This window comes from Dendroctonus ponderosae, unplaced genomic scaffold (assembly GCF_020466585.1).
Source record: "Dendroctonus ponderosae isolate FM_Combo_2020 unplaced genomic scaffold, Dpon_F_20191213v2 Dpon_F_20191213_10, whole genome shotgun sequence".
NCBI classification, from domain to species: Eukaryota; Metazoa; Arthropoda; class Insecta; order Coleoptera; family Curculionidae; genus Dendroctonus; species Dendroctonus ponderosae.
In genome coordinates, this window is record NW_026017111.1 from 6112086 (window position 1) to 6134383 (window position 22298).

At 37.8% G+C, this 22298-nt stretch overlaps 3 protein-coding genes, 1 long non-coding RNA gene and 1 other non-coding gene across 7 annotated transcripts in view; 4 read left to right on the forward strand and 1 right to left on the reverse strand.

Annotated features, from left to right (window-relative positions):
• LOC109543538 (ERAD-associated E3 ubiquitin-protein ligase HRD1B) overlaps positions 1-3884 on the reverse strand; it is an 11243-nt gene extending 7359 nt beyond the window's left edge. The window contains exons 1-3 of one of the 2 annotated variants that reach the window (XM_019913308.2): positions 3466-3856; positions 3121-3373; positions 1861-2040 (exon numbers count right to left, since the gene is read on the reverse strand). In XM_019913308.2, the coding sequence (XP_019768867.2) occupies positions 1861-2040; positions 3121-3217 (277 nt within the window). In that variant the 5' untranslated portion in view covers positions 3218-3373; positions 3466-3856. Of the gene's footprint in view, positions 1-1860; positions 2041-3120; positions 3374-3465 lie in introns of both variants that reach the window. The other variant, XM_019913309.2, reaches the window with a different exon arrangement.
• Positions 1199-12182, forward strand: LOC109543545 (neuroparsin-A-like). The gene is made up of 3 exons (XM_048662238.1): positions 1199-1798; positions 8729-8848; positions 11007-12182. The coding sequence occupies exons 1-3, from the start codon at positions 1680-1682 to the stop codon at positions 11254-11256; spliced, it is 489 nt and encodes a 162-aa protein (XP_048518195.1). The 5' UTR covers positions 1199-1679; the 3' UTR covers positions 11257-12182.
• A 1103-nt stretch (positions 12183-13285) lies between these two features.
• Positions 13286-14276, forward strand: LOC125502847. Its single transcript, XR_007280568.1, has 2 exons — positions 13286-14143; positions 14194-14276. It is a non-coding gene; the product is annotated as an uncharacterized LOC125502847 (long non-coding RNA).
• LOC125502867 lies at positions 13345-13468 on the forward strand. The gene has a single exon (XR_007280582.1). It is a non-coding gene; the product is annotated as a U5 spliceosomal RNA (small nuclear RNA).
• Positions 14277-15400: 1124 nt separating the features above from the next.
• On the forward strand, positions 15401-21543 carry LOC109543526 (putative oxidoreductase GLYR1 homolog). Of its 2 annotated transcripts, none has more exons than XM_019913276.2 (10): positions 15401-15600; positions 17726-17932; positions 17994-18200; positions 18265-18442; positions 18496-18682; positions 18777-18902; positions 20490-20693; positions 20751-20858; positions 20912-21095; positions 21151-21543. In XM_019913276.2, exons 2-10 carry the CDS (start codon positions 17881-17883, stop codon positions 21369-21371), a joined length of 1467 nt encoding a protein of 488 aa, XP_019768835.1. In that variant the 5' UTR covers positions 15401-15600; positions 17726-17880; the 3' UTR covers positions 21372-21543. The 2 variants fall into 2 exon arrangements, with proteins under 2 accessions (XP_019768835.1, XP_019768834.1); XM_019913275.2 differs by having other exon boundaries at positions 17744-17932.
• Positions 21544-22298: the final 755 nt, after the last annotated feature.

Sequence of the window (22298 nt, forward strand, 5' to 3'; positions counted from 1 at the left end):
TAAACATGAAAAACTTTCTTAGGACGTATTTTCTTGTAAAGTTCATATTTACTGAGATATCGCACTTTGACGCACTAATGAGCAACCCTGTATAAGAGACATTTCACTCTAAAAGCCCTCAATTTTCCAGTCAAATCGCGCTTTGTACTGTTTTTTGCATTATTTTGGAAATATTGGTCCAAAAATTAACGTTTTCACGCAACTGCAGATTTACGAATAAAAATTCGTAGCTTCTAATCTAGCCCAAGTTGCGACTTCAAAATTTTCTAGCAAATGAAAGACGTTTCACTCTAAAACCTCTCGACATTTCATTTAAATCCCGCCGTCACTATTTTTTGCGGTCCTTGCAACTGTTGATCAGAAAATAAACTTTTTCACGTCACTGCAAGCTCTTCAATAAAAATTTGTAACTTCTAATCGAGCTCAAGTTGCGATTTGAAATTTTTCTAGTATATGAAAGACATTTCACTCTAAAAGCCCTCAATTTTCCATTCAAATCGCGCCTTGTACTGTTTTTTACATTTTTTTGGAAATATTGATCCAAAAATTAACGTTTTCACGCAACTGCAGGTTTCTGAACAAAAATTCGTAGCTTCTAATCTAGCCCAAGTTAAGACTTGAAAATTTTGTAGCAAGTGAAAGACGTTCCACTCTAAAATCCCGCGCCATTTCATTCAAATCGCGCCGTACACTATTTCTTGCGATCTTTGTAAATGTTGATCAGAAAATAAACTTTTTCACGTCACTATAAGCTCTTTAATAAAAATTCGAAGTTTTTAATCGAGCCCAAGTTGCGATTTGAAATTTTTCTAGCCTATAAAAGACGTTTCACTCTAAAAGCCCTCAAATTTTTAGTCAAGGCGCGGCTTGCACTGTTTTTTTCATTTTTTGAAAATATTGGTCCAAAAATAAACGTTTTCACGCAACTGCAGGTTTTCGAATAAAAATTCGTTGCTGCTAATCTAGCTCAAGTTGCGACGTGAAAATGTTGTAGCAAATTAAAGACGTTTCACTCTAAAAGTAAGTCATCAGCATTTCATTCAAATCGCTCCACACATGTCCGTAAAGAGCCTCATGCCACTGCAAGCTCTCCAATAGAATCAGTACGATTTTCTTCAATATAATATGACATATGTCAAATTGTACCCGTTAATTTTCGAAATCTGACAGTGAAACTTTCTGACGTCTGAGAGTGAATCTGACAGTTTTGTGTTTTTTACATCCGTAAATAGTGATGGGCGTCGTCGATAATAAAAAATTGCCTCTTACCGGAATTACTCGGATTCTTTTCAGCCCATACCATCAACTCGTCATCTGTTCATTGTTCTTCAAACTAATATGACACATGTCAAATTTTGGCAGTAGCAAAAATTTAAACGTTTTGTCTTTGGCTTGTACAGCTTAAAATCACTTATTTGAGCCTTATTGAGAATCTGAGGCCTATTTTACTGTGATGCACCTACCTGTCATTTTGACAGTGAGAGATTGGAAACATTAGACAGTTGAAGTTGATGGAAACATCAAACCGTTTAAAACTCAATCTGATCGGGAAAAGCGAACGTTTTAATTACGACTAGTTTCCAGCCTGGACCCTAAAGCGGCGACCTAAATTAATAATCATAAGAAAATGAAGGCAAGGATATAGGCGACTTGATATTTTTCAACCGCATCTAATTAATATGGAAATGAGGCAACTATCATTGAGGGTGGGTTTTTTTGGTATAAAAAGCCCGGACATTGTCAAGTTGTCCACACAGTGCCCCAAGCAGCTCTTCCAACGTCCACTCGAAGACACTGAGTAAGTTTTAGTTTACAATAATAAGAGTTTTCCGTAAAACGAAAATCGGACCAATCACTTACCGGGCAATTTTCGAATAATGTGCCTCAGCCATCTGACCGGGTACTTGTAATTGGCCGAAATCAAGATCGGCAGTACCAAAAACGAGTAGGTGGTCAGGAACCAGCTGCCCAAGCTTACCAGCAGAGGGGCGTGGCCTCTGGAGCAGTAGGGTAGCAAAAACAGCACGGACAGTAGACAAACTGGAAGACAGATAATCGGGTTACAATCTTTCAGTCGCTTTGGGTGACCTTTTAGGGAATAATCGCCCAGAGCAAACAACTGTCTTAATCCAAATAACAATTTGCTTCATATTGACAGAATGAAACTGGTCAATATTTGCTAAGTCGTTCTCCTTGTGTGGGCAGTATTATCGTTTTTCAGTTATTTTCATACTACAAAAGTGTTTACAATTCGATTCGTTATCAACAGAAAGACTTTTGGCGATTAGAAAGTGGCTTCTACTGACATTGACATGAAGCTAACCAGTGACAAGTTGTCATTTGTCTTGAGGTCATGCCCTACTAAATCATGCTTTTGATATCGAAGTTTCGCCAACCAACTAGCCAATTAAACTCGAAATTTGGATGGAAGCCATTATCACTTTCCTTTTGTGTTTTCAACCTTTATCTGTTGACATGCATATTTAGGTTAACAGTTAGCAGCTGTCAAATTAGACTTTAGTGTCAATGAATCGAAACGGATTTTGGAACGGGAATTTCCTGGGATTTTTTTCAATTTTAGTACCAGTTCTCCAATTGTTCAATAACGGGACTGTTTGACTGAGGAAATAAGGCTTTTGTTTGGGAACGAATTTAGTGCCCTCATTCGTACATAGGATGACGCCATCCAGCACTGTCATCCGGCATGTCATATGCCACTTTGATTAACCGTCAGTCGACGTTTCTCGATAGAAATATGGAAAATCCTAACAAATTTCGCAAAAACACCAAAAAAAGAGCGCATTTGTTTCCAATATACAGAGTGCTGGGGGTTTTAGACGTACTTATACGCCTGAGCCACCCTGTATATCTGAAAGATACCGAGCAATTTAAACAGTACTTTAATGTGGTAAATCTGTAGGCTTTTGAACGATTAATCTTCATGTTGTCTCCATTGGCCGCTGACAGTTAAATGGGGGCCCTGAAGCGAAATTGAGCAATTGAACCATATGAGGCTGACCATTAGCTAAATATAGACTGTGAACTGCTTAGAAGCGTTTAGATTTGTGGTCAGTGGGCCAGACTATTAGCCATTGAGGCTGGATGGGCTGGATTTGTTACCTGTTTCGGCAATTTTCTCATCGCGCACTTTTTCATCCAACTTCGGCAGGGTGTGGAGGCTCCTTAAACGGCCGCGAACTCGAGTGATCATGCCCATGGCCACCGCAACCGTCTTCCAAACGCACTCTGGATGGGTCACTAAACGAAAAATCCAGATAAACTTGTCGACAGTCTGGATCGCAACGAATTGGCACAGTCGGACGACTGGCGATTTTCATTCATGTGATGATGAATTTTCAAGCCGAGCCCCCCACTGAAAACGACGTGTTGTTTTCCTTTTTGTTTCTGGATTTCCATGTGCGAAGTGGGCCGATTTTAATCGGCTTGTTTGCCACGCTCGCCTACCTTTGTTTTAGAGAAACAATCACTCTCAGATCAATTCGCCTCGCTCTGATTCATTTCTCGGGTTGAAATACATCAGTCTTCTTCCGGACCTTCCATGAAAACATCCTCAACTGTTCTTCGTCGGCAGTTCTGTATCGTGCTCACTTGGACTCACTGATCCATCCAGAGGATGTCGTTTTAAATGAAACGTTGTTGATTAACCTTGGAGCCTGGATGTTATCAAAAATGCAATGAACTTGGACGAGTTTGTTTCCACTCAGCACGCGAATATTTTTAATTTTCGTGTGGGCAAACATGTTTTCCTCGGAAAATCGAGATAAAAATGCGAAAATATGCTGCAGCGTACAAACAAGATTTGATGCACTCTAGAGTAGAAAGTGTCTGTTTAAATCCACAGGCAGATTATCAAATACAACTAAGAACATTAAGGGTTTCCGGATATTTTTCCGGTTGAAAATCTTCTTCATTGAGTTTAACGTTTGCGTCTAAAAACATAACAGATTATTTAGAAGAAGCTGTAGAAGTTGCTTGAAATGCTTCCAGTTCGTTATCTTCATTAGCTCCAAATTAACTCCATGCATTGATGGGTTCATTAAATGCGATCTGGTTTTTTACTTTGAGAACCTTCAGTTCGCTTTCAAAATCGTAAAGTTGTTCTCGTTCAAGTTTAGGTGAATTACACATTCTGGCCACTGTAGAAAAAATAATTTTTACTCGCAAGAGCACCATCGCACTTAATCCTCAGAAGCTTTCAAACTTGGGACTATTTCATCAGCTTCATACAGGGTGTTTCCGATACATCGCTCTATCATGTAACCAAATTTCACTTGAATCCAAACAGGCACTGATCTGTTGAAGCGCCCAAACTTGAGACTTGGAAAGTCGCCACCGAAAACTAAAAATAAATCGTTCCTACTTCCATAAAACTCCTACACAGTATTTACAGTAGATTTGACCATCACGAGACGGAATTTCGCTATAATCCCAAACTGCGCTGAATTTTTAGAACTTTCCCAGCTTGGGTTCATCTCTGACCACTGCTGAAGTTTCTGAAAGTAAATTGCGGCTGCGAAAGCTTTCATTTTTTTTCCTCCAATTTTATACAGAGTGTTTCCAATTTATTGGGCTAGACTGTTGCCAAATTTCACACCATCATACGCAGGGACTGATTTTTCAGAAGGCTCCGAACTTGAGACTCCGAACAGAAATTTCGGCTTCTTACTAGTGAGAGTTTCCTCAAATAAATTAAGTCTTAGAAACTTTCCAGGATGGTTCCATACAATTTGTACAGGACGTTTTCTATGGATCTAATTATGTTCCAATTTATGTTGATTTTTTGCAAGTCTCCACTTCAGACTTCCAACTTGCAGTCCAAACTTCAGAAATCGACATTAGTAACGAATGCAGTTCTTTTTCAAAATTGTGGCTCCAAAACCATTCATATTTCTCAACTTTATACAGAGCGTTTCCAATATATCGGCCTAAAACCTAACCAAATTTCACTGATCTTTCAAAAGCTTTCGAACTTGCGACCTGAGAAATAGCCATTTACGAGCACTGCACTGCTTGCAGAAAATAAATTGTGGCTCCGAGATCCCGCAAAATATCTTCATCATGTTCATCATGGTGTTGCCAATATATCGGGCTTCCACGTCCAGCTATTACCTGATTACCATCAGGAACTCAACTGGTAAAAGCTTCCAAACTTGCAACTTGAGAATCGCCATTTCTGACCACTGCACTGCTTGCAGAAAATAAATTGGAGCTCCGAGATCTCGCAAAATATCTTCACCATGTTCATACAGGGTGCTGCCAACATATCGGGCTTCCACGTCCAGCAAATTTCACCTGATTACCAGCCGGAACTCAACTAGCAGAAGCTTCCAAACTTGCAACTTGAGAAATCGTCATTTCTGATCACTGCACTGCTTCCAGAAAATAGATTGTCGCTCCGAGATCTCGCAAAATATCTTCATCATGTTCATACAGGATGTTGCCAATATATCGGGCTTCCACGTCCAGCAAATTTCACCTGATTACCAGCAGGAACTCAACTAGCAGAAGCCTCCAAACTTGCGACTTGAGAAATCGTCAATTCTGACCACTGCACTGCTTGCAGAAAATAAATTGTGGCTCCTAGATGTCGCAATATATCTTCATCATGTTCATACAGGGTGTTGCAAATATATTGGGCTTCCACATTCAGCAAATTTCACCTGATTACCAGCAGGAACTCAACTAGCAGAAGCTTCCAAACTTGCAACTTGAGAAATCGTCATTTCTAACCACTGCCCTGCTTGCAGAAAATAAATTGGGGCTCCGAGATCTCACAAAATATCTTCACCATGTTCATACAGGGTGTTGCCAATATATCGGGCTTCCACGTCCAGCAAATTTCACCTGATTACCAGCCGTAACTCAACTAGCAGAAGCTTCCAAACTTGCAACTTGAGAAATCGTCATTTCTGACCACTGCACTGCTTGCAGAAAATAGATTGTCGCTCCAAAATCTCGCAAAATATCTTCATCATGTTCATACAGGGTGTTGCCAATATATCGGGCTTCCACGTCCAGCAGATTTCACCTGATTACCGGCAGGAACTCAACTAGCAGAAGGTTCCAAACTTGCAACTTGAGAAATCGTCATTTCTGACCACTGCACTGCTTGCAGAAAACAATCTATGGCTCCGAAGTCATTCAAGATAACTCCAGAAGGGTGTTTTTATACAGGGTGTTTCTGGTATTGGGTTACCAACCAGTGGCTGGCACTGACCCTTCAGAGGTTTCCGAAGTTGAAAATAAATTGTGGTTCCAGAATCACCCAAGATAATTTTTCTCTGAAAATCCTACAAAATATTCGATGGCAATGAGGCCAAATTTGACTTTTTTTTCTCTGAAAGAAATTTGAGAAGCTTCCACACTTGAGAGTTTATTTATATGTAAATATCTGATCACTGTAGGCTCTTGAAAAAATATTTTTTTGCCCGATAAGCGATCAGAGGATCCCGATTGATCTCTTATAAGGTGTTCGCAATATTCCCTGGTATAATCTGAGCAAGTTTCGCATAAATCCAAGGATGTTCAGAATTTTCAGAGCCGTTCAAAGTGACGCAGTGTATAAATAAACAAAGGCAACAGGTCACTACGCATCGGTACTACTTTTCCGGGTTTTGCTCATTAATGCGATAGCAGCACTTTCTTGTTTTGATTGTTTTTAACAATTACATAAATCGGCTAATCGAGCAATGGCGATACCATGCTAATTGGTTTATTCAACAACAGATAGAGGACTTAGAGGAGACTGTTTTTGCTCTATATCTAACCTAGTGAGTCAATCTGCAGGCCTTCAAAGTTGAAGCTAAAAGAGAGTTTGTTGTTTGTTACGTCGGCTGGAAAACAAACCGATTAAGCAGGTGGACAATGCATTTATTGCACAGTTCAATTGGGTCATTCATTCGCTTTGAGAGCCTTTGACCCCTGCGCTCAAGAGGCTGCGGCCCCCTTGCAATTCATGCCGCCGCTATAAATATGAGACTTTCGCATTAAAAAACATGTTTTGTCGATGTTTTTTCTGGCAAAAACACGCCGCATTGCGCAACCGATTGGCCGCCGAGTATGCCGACTGATAAAAGATGCGTGTCTATTTCTAACCCATTTATCCAACTCAAGGCTGTGAATTCCGCTATTTGTTAAAAACGATTTTTTTTGGTACAAATTGCCGGAATCCATTGCTCACTTACACAGCCTTGTCTAGCGTTATCAAAGTCTTCACATTCAGGAAAGGTCCCTCGCATGACCCCAACAGGCCAGCGTTAATGTCTTGTTTTCATCTTTCGATTTCCAATGCTATTTTGTAAGTAGTCTTATAAGTAAATAATTGGTTACTCTATTTACGGAAAGGCACGGAAAACAAGCGTGCCGTCTTGTTTGTGTCGCTTAGAGGCCGCACACATTGAGTAACAATTGTTGATTTCGTCTACGATCTTCCACCAATTCATTTACCATGTGGGTGACTTGCGCTATCTTCTAATCGATCTTCTAAACCCGCAATGGATGGAAGTCACTTTTCTTCTTCAATGTCATCAAGGATGTTGCAAAATAACAAATACTACCGCGCTATTTTAACGGCTGTGTTTTGAAAGTTTAGGACTGAAAGTGAATGAAGTTGCGATGTTGTGCCAACACCTGGATCTGGAGCATGGATTTTCTACTGAAAGCGCTGCCATGGCATAAAAATCAGTAAATAGTCCCTGGTTGAGGCACAACACCAATTTTTATGCAATTCTTGAGCGCAATTTCCAAAAAAAAACATCTATAACTGTGCGATGGTCAGCGTAAAGAGCTCACATTCATCGATTCCAAAAATTGTACCAAAACATCCAGGTCCACACTGGCTTGGCAGCAACAGCCTCTATTAACGAAGTGACTTTTAATCGATTTCCGATCTTTCACAAGCTTTTAAACAGTAATTTTTAAGGTAAAGTCTATCGATTTAATGTTAACAGTCTTCCAATGCTTTGCCATCCCTGATGAGTTCAGCGCAATTGTAAACCCATGAATAATGCTGGGCTGGCACGGTACCCAAAAAACAAGAAGAATTCTCCGAAAATCGACTAATCAGACGGCGAATTGGCCGACTTGGACCAGTGGTGGTGGTAAATCAAATCGCAAATAAGACATGGCGGCGCGTGTTTGCCGCCTTTAGTGGTTCGGGTACTGGCTTTGTCGTGCGTACCATCAAGTTGCGCCTGGTCAAGTTACTGTTTTTTCCTTCGCCTCCATACTCTCTATAGATGTGTGCAACAGGTACCAGTGCGAAAACGGTGATAGGGCGCTCTCTCTCTAGAGTTACCGTGTGGTACTTAAAAAGACGCTGGTTGCACCATAAGGTAAATGGCTTCTCCTCGTCGGAACCGAAATTATGCAAACAAATCAATTTTCAAACCTCATACAATGAACACTTACTCCCAATTCTATGCCACTTAAAAGCCGTTCTAATGCAATAATGGGTGATTAATAAAGCATTAGTCTCGGCGTCCAACCAACCCATAATTCCCAGACATGCATGGTATAATTGCCTATTTATGTGATTTGAATTGTAATTGTTTCCTACTAATCACTGGGTAATGTGCATGTGTTTCCGAGAACTGTTTAAGAAGATTAAGAAATGTTAACTACCTAAACGGCTTTAAACCTATAAAACCAATATCTCCCCGGTTTTTACGGTTAGTAAGTCTAGTAAGTGATGGTGATTTGTTTGCAGGACACGTTTCACGAACCTTATCATAAATTCGTACAAGGGCCGCTCAACTATGAATCCTAGCACTGGAATCATCTTAGTCTTGTGTATTGCCCTCACTTTGGCCTCCAGCATAGATGCCATGTAAGTACACTTAGGATTTTGCTTTTAAAGTCGGCTTGTTTATAATGAAATTGGTCCCGAAGCTCCAGGCAAAGCAAAACTCCAAGAATTTTCATTCAAAAAGTGTCTAAAACTGTTAAATTTTTAAAGAAAAATCGCCAGTTGGAATACGCAATCATTTTTGACCAATTTATAAGCATCGACAAAAGGTTCAGAAGAACTTTCCATTGAAAATGTGCCCAAATTTCATATGTTCAAAGTCGATTCGCAAAAAAGGGTCTACTTGTCCTAAGCTCTTCAGTTGCAACAAAAGTTAGAAAAAGGCGCAAAAAAATATCTGTTTTACCATTAATTTGTATGCAGTGCCAAAGGCTCAGACAACTTTCCACTCAAAACTAGTCCAAATTTCATATTTTTAAAGCGAAACGGGAAATTCTCTGATGTAGAAGTTGTGCGACACTGACATTGTTGTATTCTAGCAATAATATCGACTTTGGAATTAATTTTTAATGAATTTCCATGCCATGCCCAAAAATTCGACACATTGTTCTATGGAAAAGTGGTTTGATATTTTCAAAGAGAAACAACAAATTTTCTGATGTTCGCGTCATCATTAATTTACAGTTTCTACAGTTTCTACAGTTTCTACAGTTACAGTTTCAGTCTAGCAATCATGATGATTAAAAATTCCTCCCCTAATAAAAGTTACTGACGAAATTTAATCAGCAGGAAAAATATTCTATATTGATGGCACCCGGTGATAAAGCCTTCCGTTGTCCTTAATCCAATTAAGATTCAAATGTCCATGAAACATTTTCAGTCATTTTCTTAGAAAGTTGATTGCCGTTTCAAGATGATTCATTATGCAGACCATTTTTGAGAAATTAGTTTTTCAGAATCGAGATTTCTTAGCTCTTTGCGCCTTTTCATGGAGCTAATTTTCCGCTACAGTTTCTGTTCAATCGCGATCAGTAACGTCACAGTTCATCATTAATTCTTATTCATTTCTGCGCCACGCGGATAAGGAAACGAAAGTTCCGCACTTTCCTAGTCCAAATTTCAAATTTTTTGAGGAAAACTACCAATTTTCTTATCATGAAGTTGTGCCGAACCCTTCGGCCACGACACTGATTAGAGCGCTACACATCTGCTTTCGAATCCACTTCATTTCTGTGCCACGCCAACAAAATGTTTATTCGTCAAAATTTCGAATTTTTTAAGCAAAACTGCACGAATTTTGATGCTGAAGTTGTGCCGAAACCCTCTGGGCACGACACTGGTCAGAAAATAACCATATCTGATTATGGATTCACTTCTAGTTAATTTCTATGCGGTGCCAAAAAGTTCAGCACCGCTTTCCTTTCTTACAGAGTCCAAATTTCAAATTTTCTGAGGGAAACGACTAATTTCCTTATCATGAAGATGTGCCGAACCCTTCGGGCACGACACTGGTTAGAGCGCTGCCATATTTGCTTTCTCGAATCCACTTATAATTAATTTTTATGTCATGCCAAAGTGTTTAGCACATCTGTTCATTCAAAATCCGTCGAAATTTCGAATTTTTTAAGCAAAACTGCACGATTTTCGTTGCTGAAGTTGTGCCGAGACCCTCTGCGAACGACACTGGTTAGAAAAGATCCATATCTGAATATGGATTCATTTTTAATGCATTTCTGTGTGAGTCCAAATTTCAAATTTCCTGAGCGAAACGACCAATTTCCTTATCATGAAGTTGTGCCGAACCCTTCGGGCACGACACTGGTTAGAGCGCTACCATATCTGTTTTTGAGATGTCTTATAATTAATTTCGGTGTCACGTCAAAACGTTTAGCACAACTTTTCAATCAAAATGCGTCAAAATTTCGGATTTTTTAAGCAAATCTACACGATTTTTTTATGCCAAATTTGTTCAATAATCTTTTGAAAACAACACTGCAAATTTTCCAATTATAAAGCTCTGCTTGCTTCGAGCGCATTAATATCAAAGTTTTAGTTTATTACCGTGTCCTGGACGAAGGGCGCGGCCAAAGTGTGCCAAAATTTGTTTAAAAAGCTCTAAATCGCTTCTTAAAAAATCTATACATATTTTTATATCAGAAAATTGCCAGAAAAATATGAAAATATTCTGTTTAAAGCCATGTAAAATCGCATGAAATAAACTTAGAAAAAATTGTTCCAGGTCAATAACAGAACGTTGGATATGTACCTCGTGTGTGACGCAACAGGAATGCGACCAGGATCCCCCTAGCGTGTGCATTTGGGGTGAGGCAAGAAACAATTGCGGTCGAAGAATCTGCGCCAAAGGACCAGGCGAAAGATGCGGGGGATCACTGGACATCCTCGGTATTTGTGGGGAGGGGATGATGTGTAAGTCGGACGAGAGGTGCCACGGATGTTCCATGCAAACTTTGGAATGTTCCCACAACTAAATCAGTATTACCAGTAGTGGCGTAACTGCTTTTGATCTAATGCTGTGATCACCGTTTTCGTTTCTCATTACCGATAAACTGCCCCCACCCTCCAAGTGATACCAAAAACAGACTTCTAGAACATTTAGTTGTATAGTTTTAGTTTGTTTGACCAGATTTGGTTAAATTTGATTTCGTGAAGATATTTTTTTATATCGCGGGTTTTATTGTGATTTTAGGTTAGGATGTTGTTGTATTTCGTCGGTTTGAAACGTCCCTGTATATTTTTAGTTTACACTCATGCCACTAGAGGGGCAAGCCAACTTATACACGACGGATTGTACAATGGGCGCCATTTATCGGCCCATTTATGAAACAGCAAATGCTAACTCAAAAAACCGTTGTGACAAGCTGGTTTGGCCCATGTTGAACTTAATTTATTTATTTATGAATGATTGTTGATAGCAAATTCACATCAAATCATGACACAACCCTCGGCGCAAGCAACTCTTCGCCACTTGTGTTATCGATATTAGAAGCCCTATTGGACCTTGATCTGTAACTGATAAGTACCTGTTAGTGGACTTTCATTATTTATAAATAATATAGATAAGTACGGGCATGTTAATAGTACAAAATTAGGGGACTTTTTAAGAGATTCATCGTTATTTTATAGTTAGGCTCTCAATTGGGCGCATTACTTGTAGGCATTTTTCGTTGCGAGTTACGCTACTGAACTCAACATGATGTGATTGTAGAACCACTGCTCGATTTCAGGAATATTGTACAGGGCTGTTTCGTGTAGTATTTGATACAGGTTTTAAATGTAATCAGCCTTGTGCAAACTCAACGTTATTTATTACGGAACGATATTTATTTTCTTCGTCTATGCCGGTATACCATGGATAGGTGGTAACATTGCCATAAATATAACAAGCAAATTTCTATGAGATTGTTTTAATGCCTTTCCTAGTTCTTTTACGATAGCAAGTGTGGAAACACGGTGTGAATTCGAGTTTCATATTCGGAAGAATGGTTTAATGTCTCTTATTTGATAGAGATTTGCCACTATTGCACTCTTTTGCTCATATTTCTCCACATCCAACACCGATATCAGATGCTGAAGTTAAAGAAGCTTCGCTTAACTGATAGACTCCCTGTTAATATACCTTGATTCAGGCAAGCGGTTTAATTAATATGAACTGATGAAGTTTCATAAGTTGTGGGCGATTTTTCCATTTCTGCAGTGCCATCCGCTATTGCTGATTTTCCCACATTTAATAGACTTGACTGCACGTTGAAGGTCTAGGAAAAGTATGTCTATGACAATCCAGGTTCGAATGCAGCTTTCCAGGCAAAGAGACTAGAGTTTGTAAGGAGTAAGTGTAAAATAATGTACCTACCGACTTAAAGCACTTTCACCAGAGTTTCACAGATGTTTAATCAATAAACTATTTTCTTCCAACACACATTTCTAACATCTTTTCACGGGGATGAACAGTATTGATTGGTTTGTACTTTTCGAACTTCATTTGTGCCCTTTTTTTCAATCGCAACCACTATGCGTTTCCTTTTCTTACTCATCAGGAAAATTGTCCATTTCAAGGGACTTGTTTTTCCCAAAACCAACAAAACATAAGGTTTTGTTGGTTTTATATTTGCGAATTTATTAACTTTCCACACATCTTGCTTCCTGTTACTTTTTCATTATTGAAAACTTTTTACATGTTTAATTTTCATGACCTTTTGCGCAAACTGATCCTTTCATTAAAGCAATTTGATTATTAAAGAAGTAAACGCGTCCCGAAGTTTTATGGCCATACAGATAAGACGTACTCGCAGAAGGCTCGCTTTCCTATTAATTCTTGTTAAAACACTAGTAAGTAAATTACGGTTTTTTTTAAATGTATTTGACACTTCGGCTTTTGGCATTCACTTTTTATTACCTAGAAAAATAAGGCTCCGAAACTACCAACCATATTGGAAATGGCTTGATTCAACGTTCCGAACATTGTAATTCCTATCTCCCGCCGAGATGGAGCGCATGGGTTTAACTATCATTCGTATCCTTTCTCAGATCTATAACTGAGCCCATTTTGTAAGAAATCGTTACCCTGGACTCTCTTCAAAGCGAATAAATCTTTCGCCTTTTACTAAAGATTTCCGTGGAGAGGGTCAATATAAATGGGTCTTTGAGGAATTTTTCGAAGGCCTTAAACTTCGGTTTAAGGCTGTTGAACTAATTAAAATAACATTTTGGTTGAGTTAACGGAAAGTTTCAATTTACCTTTCGAACTTTGGTATGGAATAGTTTGCAAATTGTGAAAATTTCACGTTCTTTACAAACTACAAGTCAGATATATTTATATTATAAATATTTTTACATTTAAAAACTACCTGCAAAAAGTGCAAACAAGAATAAACTTTTTTTTTTGAAAAAGAGCGGATACTTTTTGCGGAGTCGAATAACCTCGTCGAATAAAATTAAATTGTTTGGCGAAATTGTCAGCGTTCTTCACTCCGAAGGGGGACAGAATGGACAGCCATGTTCGAGATAAATTTGGAAACGGTTGTAAAATCAAGTAAAGCCAATGGAGATAGATGGTTTATCTGGGTTATTTTCTGGAAATTTTATCGTGCTGGAAAATGCAATACAAGTTGCACTTATTGTGTCATTTGACTGTAAAGTTTTTAAATAATTTCGAAAACTTCGGGTCAGTGATAAAGCACAACATTGCTATGAAATACAGTTGTAAATTGCACTCATTTGTCATCTGGAAGTTGAAACTGCCGCTAAAGTTGAAAACCTTGACGAAAAGAGAAACTCGCTGGTCTGAAGAGCTTTATAGAAAATATTGGGGTGCTTCTGAGTAGAGAAGTTTCAACCGTGTATGATGTACACGATAGAGTAAGTAAAATGTACTTTCTGAAACTGAACTTATCTGACTAGACTTTCAGATTTTGCACTATTTGCAGTTTCCGGACAAAGTACAGATTCTTCGCCGCATTAATCGCCAAATTTCAATAAATTTTTAATCAAACTTTTGCATTTTGTTGCTACCTAACACACACATACATTGCATTTGTTTAAACCGATCGTAAATAATACGTCGTATTATTATTCCACAATACTGAAAAACTGCTCTTTATATACATATGTATACATGCTGTCTCAAATTCAAGTGGTAGACCAAACTTACATTTTTTTAAATGGAATTCCATTCCTACTTTTTATAGAATATTCGAACTATACGCAAAATTCTAGACCTATTCAATATAAGTTGATTAAGTTTTTGAGTTAATATAAAAATATTGATTGAACTTTGGCCCGTTTTCACATCTAATTTGCAATTTGTAGAAAAACCTGATATAGAAAAAGTTGCAGATTTTAATGTCTAATTTTATTTTATCGTAAACTGAGTTTTGGTAAACTACGTTTTCAGTTTATTTCTGGTGAAATCTTCGGTTTAAGTAAACGGTGGAATATAAGCAAAAACGGCTCTACAGCAGAAAGTTTTTGAAAATGTGGTTATCTAGGATGTTTCATTATAATAACATTTTAAGTTTAATTCACATATTTAAAGCATGTTCTAACCAAGGGAGTAATTTGGAAGAGGACCTTTCTTATATTTTTTCAAATTTTTCAAATTTCCGAGTTGATTCTTCAAAATCGCCCAAAAATATGTGTTCGTGAAATCGCTTTATTTTAATTATACAATAACAAAATGAATACACCCTTATAGATAATCACAGTGCAAACTTACCGAAAATTCAGAAAAAACTGCTGAAAACCACCCGGAAAAATAGAAGATAAAAAAACGACTAAATAAACGTCACGTTTGGCACTTAAAAAAATGTAAACTTTGGCATTAGATGGCGCTCGTGACGCAATAAGACAAAGGCACTAATTAATTGGGCGTGGCTGGCTGGTCAAAAAGAAATATTATAAATCGTTATCGCCCAGTTTCATTTTGCCCAAAATGTGGACATTGTTAATTCTTTGATTAATATATATTCAAAATTGTCTGCTCCAATGTAGACCACTATCAACTCATTTATAGCTTTCTATTGCAATAACTTTGTAAATAAATTTCAGCATTGTCAACTTTTTTGGTAGTGGGTAAAACAGAGAACTTTAACAGTTTATATAACCTTACCTTTCAGTTGTCATTGTTGTATTGCTGACAACGCGCGCGTCTATTTTCCAGAGTAATGAAAGTCGAGGGGCAAAAGCGGAATCAGGAAGAAACAAATCCGTGTTTAAAGGAGCAAGAACTTACGTACCAGTGTTTTACCAAGTATAACTACGACAAGGACAAGTGCTTCTGGCCGATCGAGAATTATAAGGCGTGCAAAACATTTTGGGTGAGTTGTATGAATTAAAGTGCCACCCGGATGATCAGTAAACAACTGCCTTGTGGACGCCAACAAGTACAACATTGTTTACTTATTGTTTTGAGACCGAAAAACCTTTCACTTAGGGCGTCTTCGAGCATTTTCGGCAATATTGAACTATTATCTGGAACTTGAGGGCGGTTCAGGTAAGTGAGGGTCACTTGAATAGTCGGTTACAGGTGCATCTTCGTCTGTTTAAGAAGCACCTCATTTGCTGTAGCATTAACCTTATAAAGCCCTGGTTTTTTGTCTGCAATTTTCAATGCAGGTCGATATGACCTGTTGAACAAAACGAACGCTACACGGACTCATTTGCCCCAACTTTTGTTTGCCCTGTAGAAAATAAATTTTCTACAGGGCGGCAAATGGAAATGCAAAATTTTTAAAAGTTCGTCTTGCTCCTAGTTGAGGAAAAATGAGGTTGTTTGTCTCTCGACGCCAAAAGTTTAAAGATAAACCAAACATATCGAAACCGTTTTATTCTCTGAAACCGATTTTCAAAATTTAGGGTCTCAAACTTCGCAGTCAGTTGAAATAAAAATTCAGTATAGCGGCTGTGTGAATGAATGAAGCATTTGAAAGTAAACTTTCTACATTATAGTTGAAAATCTGCCGGTGCCACAGATTTCGGAGGCAATTATGATTTGGTTAATATTTTATGCAACCCTGTAGGTATGTTAAATTTTCGTCTAGAGTTGTCTATGAAGTTTGAGCTTCCATATGAGCTCAAGATCATGAAATCGGTTAAAGAGCAGAAAAGTTATCGTTGCAAGGCCAAAAAGGTGATTTTCTGAGAATCTGACCTCAGGCAAACACTAATTATGAGACTCAGATTGGTCAAATCGGCAAAAATATCAGGCGATTTTTTCGAAACTCAGCATCTTTAGCGTTAAATGTTTTCTCAAGATGATGAAAATTTCGAATTGCTTCTTCATTTGGTTTGAAAGATACGATTTTTCACAAGAGCTAACAATCACAGTTGTTGAGACTCACATTTAATAAGCTGGAAAAATCACGATTTAAATACGGTGAAAATTTCAATGCTCTTGCATTAATTTGGGAGATATTATTTTGTTAAGCCAAGAACGCTCTCCGATTAGTTAAAAGTTTGTCTAAAACCAGTTTGGCTAAAATGACGAATATCAGGATTTTGGGCGATTTTTACGAAACTTAGCATCTTTACTGTGAAAATTCTTCTCAAGATGGTGAAACTTTCCAATTACTTCTTGATTTGGTTTCAAAGAGACGGTTTTTTTTAGAGATAGCGTAGTTAACTGAAAACAGTAAATTAGGGACTCACGCTTAAAAAAGTGGAAACAATCCAGATTTTGTACGATTCTTTTGAAATTTTCTGCATCAGGAGGTCCGAGTGTCTTCTAATAACGTTGAAAATTTGAACGTTCTCCTTGCATTTTTTTACAGCATTCAGTCAAATGCAGTAATTTTGAGACTCACTTTGAACAAGCTTGGAAAAATCAGGGTTTTGAACGATTCTTCTGACTGACCACCCTGTAAATAGAACAGATGGCATAAAAATACAGAAAACGTTTCGAGCTATATGTTTTATTTTTAAACTTTTGGTGTTGAGATACAAAAACCTCTTTTTTTATCCAACTAGGGGCATGCCGAACTTGGCAAAATGTTTTTGCCGCCCTGTGGAAAAATTGTATGCGGTGCTTAATTTTGACCAAAAAATCGACAAATAAAAAGCAAATGTGACTAGATAAGGCTTCATTCAATCCTTATCCAGTTCCAAAGTTACGACAAATTTAGCTGTGTAACGTTCATTTTGTTTAGCAGTTTAGTTCAACATTTGCTCATTTTGTTGTCCAATGTTTTTCACTTCCAAGCTCCGAAGAGCAAATAGCTTCCTGTTTCGATTGGTGTTTTACTGTAGGTAAAGTGCCAACCTGATCTAAAAACTTTAAAGGCGAATGAGTTGAATACAGGGAAACCGACCTCATTTTTCCTTAGGCTTGTAAACCTTGTTTTCTAATAAAGCCCATTCCAGACATTAAAGAGTAGAAACCTCAGTTCTAGAAACTGAAAGAAAAAAATGCATATCCGTACTCAATATCAAATGGTTCTATTTCAGATGCTATTCTTCTTTTAGTTTGAAGTTCGTGCTTGCAGGCGCCGCGAAGGGAAATACCCCTTACTTCCGCCAGTCTCCGAACGAGAAAACATCAAACGGGAATATCTGAAAAAAACTCAATAGTTTTTAGTGGTAGTAGTAGTAATTCCGCAGATATGGATAGTGCAGTGTTTAAAGAGAACGATTTTGTATGGGCTAAAATGGCAGGTAGGTGTTTATATTTACTTACGATTCCAACTCAATTCAAATCAAATCCATTGATTTATAGGCTACAATCACTGGCCAGCGATAGTGATGCGGCCTGATCCGGATGCCCCGATAAAAACAATCAAAGAAATGCAGTGGATTTACTTTTTGGGCACTCATAATTACGCCTGGATCGAGGACAAAAACATTAAACCATACGAGGAATTTAAGTTGCAATACAAGAAGAAGAACACAGAAGCGGCAATGGAAGAAATGGACGACATTATTAGTAAGTTTTTTTTTCAATGATAGTTTTACCGGGATTTTAATGCGATTTCGGTCCGATTTTCCAGATAACATGTCGAAAGATCCCGATTATAAGATTTCATTTGCTAAATATATCGCGCGCAAACCAAGCCCGAAGAAGCAGAAGAAGTCCTCTGGGTTGAACAGCAGCGGCACCCCAAATGATAGGAAAAGGTCGTTTCCCCTTAAGGAGAAAAATACACCCGTGGTCAAGAAAAAGCATCGGTAAGATAGTCGAAGCTTATTCCATTCTCTTTTGCCACTATTTCAATTTTCAGATCATCTACTTCGAATGAAATCGAAGATGCAATTAAAACAAACATCGCCGCTTCAATATCAGAAGCAACGTCGGGCAATGCTGTAGGAACCCCGGGTTTGCTCACTGTTAACACGGTTAATTTGGGCACTTCAAACAAGTTTTTCGGTTTTTTGGCCGGCAGTATATACTCTGAAGGTATCCTGAAGGTAAGCAAAAGCATAGTATTAGATATTATGTCTACAGCCTAAAGGGTGGCACCCAAAAAATGGAGAGAGTGATTTCCTCTTAATGTCGTTGCAGAATCTGATCAAATCCAAACACAAGCTGTACGTATGGAGCAGGAGCTCAGCCTTATTGGAAGAGCTACAAGAGTATGCTGATAGGCACCAAACATTTTTTAAAACCTGCACCACTCCAAGACAGGTGGTAAGTGCTTTTCATTAAATCCTAATCGAATTTTTCAATGTTAATAATTTTTTATCAAATTTGAGATTTTTCTTGCATACTGTTTTGCTATACAACATACTTTAGTAGAACAAATTTGTTGAATATCTAGAAATTAATGGACATTGATGAGATTCTCCAAAGTTTTGCCCTTAAGTTACCTCGTATTGCTCAGGTCAACTTTAAAGTCCTAACTCAGTCAAGTTAAACAAAGCTCTATAGAAAACCAATTTTCCAAAATTCGCTGAAACTTTTGAACTTAACGGTTTTTGATCATATTTTCCTCGAAGTATATTCAGCAGTTTGGGCCAACTTTAGATCGCTAATTCGTTTAAAAGTTTTTCTTGCAAAGCGTTTTCGTATACTACGCTCTTGGAAAAAAAAATTCCAGTTAAATTGAGGACATTTTACAATATTTTGCGCCCCAGAATTTTCTATAGATTAGGAGAATTTCAAAGTTCTAACTCAGTTGGCTGAAACGTTAACATTTTTCTTATAAATTTCGTGTTTTCGAACACTTTTTGGCAACTTTTTTTGAAAATTTGCGGGTCGACTCTTAGTGATTGCATTTTGGTGAAAATTTCTAAATCCTAACTCAGTTGGCATAAAAGTTAGACAACGCTTTAGTACGTTAGCGCTTTTAGAAGGACTAATTTTCGAAAAATCGCTGAAACGCACCGAGCGGATTAATAAAAAAAAACTCCTAATATTTAGAGTCAAGTGTCTTCTATCAGTGTGAACAACTTCTAACTACTAAAGCAGTCGATTAAAAAATGATACTTTTGCAAAGCATGCTTTGAGATTGTTAAAAAAATGTTTTTGACGATCAAACTTTTTAATTTCCCTGAAAATGTTCAAGTTAATTAATATTCATGATGTTTTCCAAACATTTAGGGCTTAGTGTCTCCTATAGGCCTCCAGAATTCCAGAATCATAACTCGTTTGCTTTAAGAATGGGAATTTTTATGGTAAAGTGTGTTTGCATGGGTAACGCTGGTTAATTTCCCTCGTGGTCTACCAACTTTGAAAACTTGTCTGAAAATTTCCAAGTCAGGGGTCAGTCGATGCTTTAAATGGAGGAAAGGTTTTAATATGATTGTGAACGTGCTTTTTCCCGTCCTCAGAAAATTTTCTTGGTGATCCAATCATCACCCCACGTAAATTATTGCCTACATTTGCAGAGTTTAATACTCATTTTAAGCGTCCTTCACTTTAAAAGTATACAAAGAGATTTTTTACAGAACTTTGGATGTATGATTCCTGAATATTTTCCCATTGTTGTTCGTATCTTTATCCCGTGATGATGAATATCTGTTTCTTTTTCGATTGTTTTAAAATCATTAGTTCCTATTTCTTCACCACTATCTGAACTAAATAGTCTTCTTCTGTTCTTCCCCATGTGTGAAATAATTCCTCAAATTTAATATTAAATTTCAATATTAATTAAACGTACTGACTACTTTCAAAATAAACGGCTCAATTACCATCGTGAAAACAGCAAAATAAATAAATCTATTCAACAAACTGTAGTTTGTATGTACAACATAATTCAAATGTCTAATAATCTAGGTGAAAACGGCAGATATAACGTTCAGCTGCTTGACCGATCCCGACCAAGAAAAGATCGTTCTGAATCAATTGGGCATAACCGATAAATGCGATGATCTTCTGAAGGGCAAAGGGTTTGTTGAGATGACCAGTATGGATCCTGAAACATCGAAGGATTTTCACGATCTGATCACAAAGAAGGGCGGCACATATCTAGAAGCTATGGTACTAAGATTCCGCTTATTTATCCCTATGGTCGATTGAATGCAGTTTTTTTTGCAGTTACAAGGGAACAAGCAGGAGGCTAACAAAGGAGAAGTTATAGTGTTGGCAGCTGGACTACAGCCCCTGTTCGTCGATTGTCAGTCGTGTTTTAAAGCTATTAGCAAGGTGGGACTTGGAATTACCAGTTAATTTTCCAACTGATAATTTTGCGGTTGCAGGCTTCGTTTTTGCTGGGGAAAATCGGATCAGCCACCAAAATCCACATGATTTTTCAGATGATGAGGGGCATATTCCTGGCATCTCTGGTAGAAGGATTCGTCATGGCCGATCGGTGCAGCATCAAACTAGAGGCGTTCAATAACATCTTCAAAATGACCCACATGTCCAGCGATTACCTGGAGCGTAAGTTTATCCAGTGTTTGGACCCTAACTGGGTTTTAATAGTGCCACTTTTCAGATAAATCCAACACGATAGTATCTAAAAAGTTCACCTCAGCCCAAGATACTGAAGAACCAATCGAGCAACTTCAAACGGACATGACTCTCGCTTTGGAAATGTCCACCAGATTCAGACAGCCCATGCCTCTGGCGTCGAACGTGAATGAAATCTTGAAAAATGCCCGCAAATTGGGTTGCGACAATCACGACTCTGCGTGCATATATCGTACAAGATTTTAAGTCACTTCAAGTCCCTTCTAGATGCATTATTATAAGAGTGTTTCCCTATTTGCGTTGATACTTTTTTAGAACTTTTAAATTGTTTCTGTAAAGTATGATAGTCAAATTATAAAGCTGTTTATTGGATTTGGTCTGAAATTGGTTTATAACAACTTAAATAATTTTACAAGGATCACTTAGTTTCAATAACTAACCAGTATCATGCACATTAAGTCGGACCTTGTTTTGTTTTTTGGGGACTGTCTCCCCGGGTGGAAATCTCTTCTATTGGCTGTAAAACTGCGCAAAAAGAAATTGGGCTTATCACGAGCCTCAAAACACCTCAGCTTCATCTTCATTATTGGCTATTTTTCTTAAGGAAGGAATAGTCACAATTGAATTGGCCTTAAACGACTGTAATCATTCATTTTTGTTGGACGCTGCATGTCCAAGACGAAATCGGAGAAGAAAAATCTCATAATCGACGTGTGCGCTGAACCATATAACTAGACTTTAAAAAATCACAAAAAAAGACAATGAACTTTCGAGAAATCGCAGGAAATCAGAAAAATTGACAGCGATCTATTTATAATGTAACAATTATTGATAAACGTTCTACAGAAAAAGAAATGCGAAAAATATATCTGGTGGGAAGGAGAACGTTAAGATTTCTTTTCTCAAAAGCTCAGCTTTCTCTAGTGTCGGCAATAAAAGACGGAGAAATAAAAAAAATTGCCTTTTCCCGAAAAAACTATGCACTAATTAAACGTAAACGCTCCTCTATAGAGAAGAAAAATTGCCAAAAATATATCTGCTGGGAACTAGAAGAATTATTTTCTCAGAAGCTAAGATTTTACTAGTTTCAGCAATAAACCCAGGAAAATTTAAATAAATAAACCTTTTTCCAAACGTAACTTGTGCGTATTAAAGGCCCTGTAGAAAGAAAAC

Coding starts and splice junctions, on each gene's coding strand:
- LOC109543545 (XM_048662238.1), top strand. CDS start 1,680: ATGGAAATGAGGCAACTATCATTGAGGGTGGGTTTTTTTGGTATAAAA. Junction 1,799..8,728: donor CGTCCACTCGAAGACACTGA/GTAAGTTTTAGT, acceptor ATTTGTTTGCAG/GACACGTTTCACGAACCTTA. Junction 8,849..11,006: donor GCCTCCAGCATAGATGCCAT/GTAAGTACACTT, acceptor AAATTGTTCCAG/GTCAATAACAGAACGTTGGA.
- LOC109543526 (XM_019913276.2), top strand. CDS start 17,881: ATGGATAGTGCAGTGTTTAAAGAGAACGATTTTGTATGGGCTAAAATG. Junction 20,694..20,750: donor GCACATATCTAGAAGCTATG/GTACTAAGATTC, acceptor TTTTTTTTGCAG/TTACAAGGGAACAAGCAGGA. Junction 21,096..21,150: donor GTCCAGCGATTACCTGGAGC/GTAAGTTTATCC, acceptor GCCACTTTTCAG/ATAAATCCAACACGATAGTA.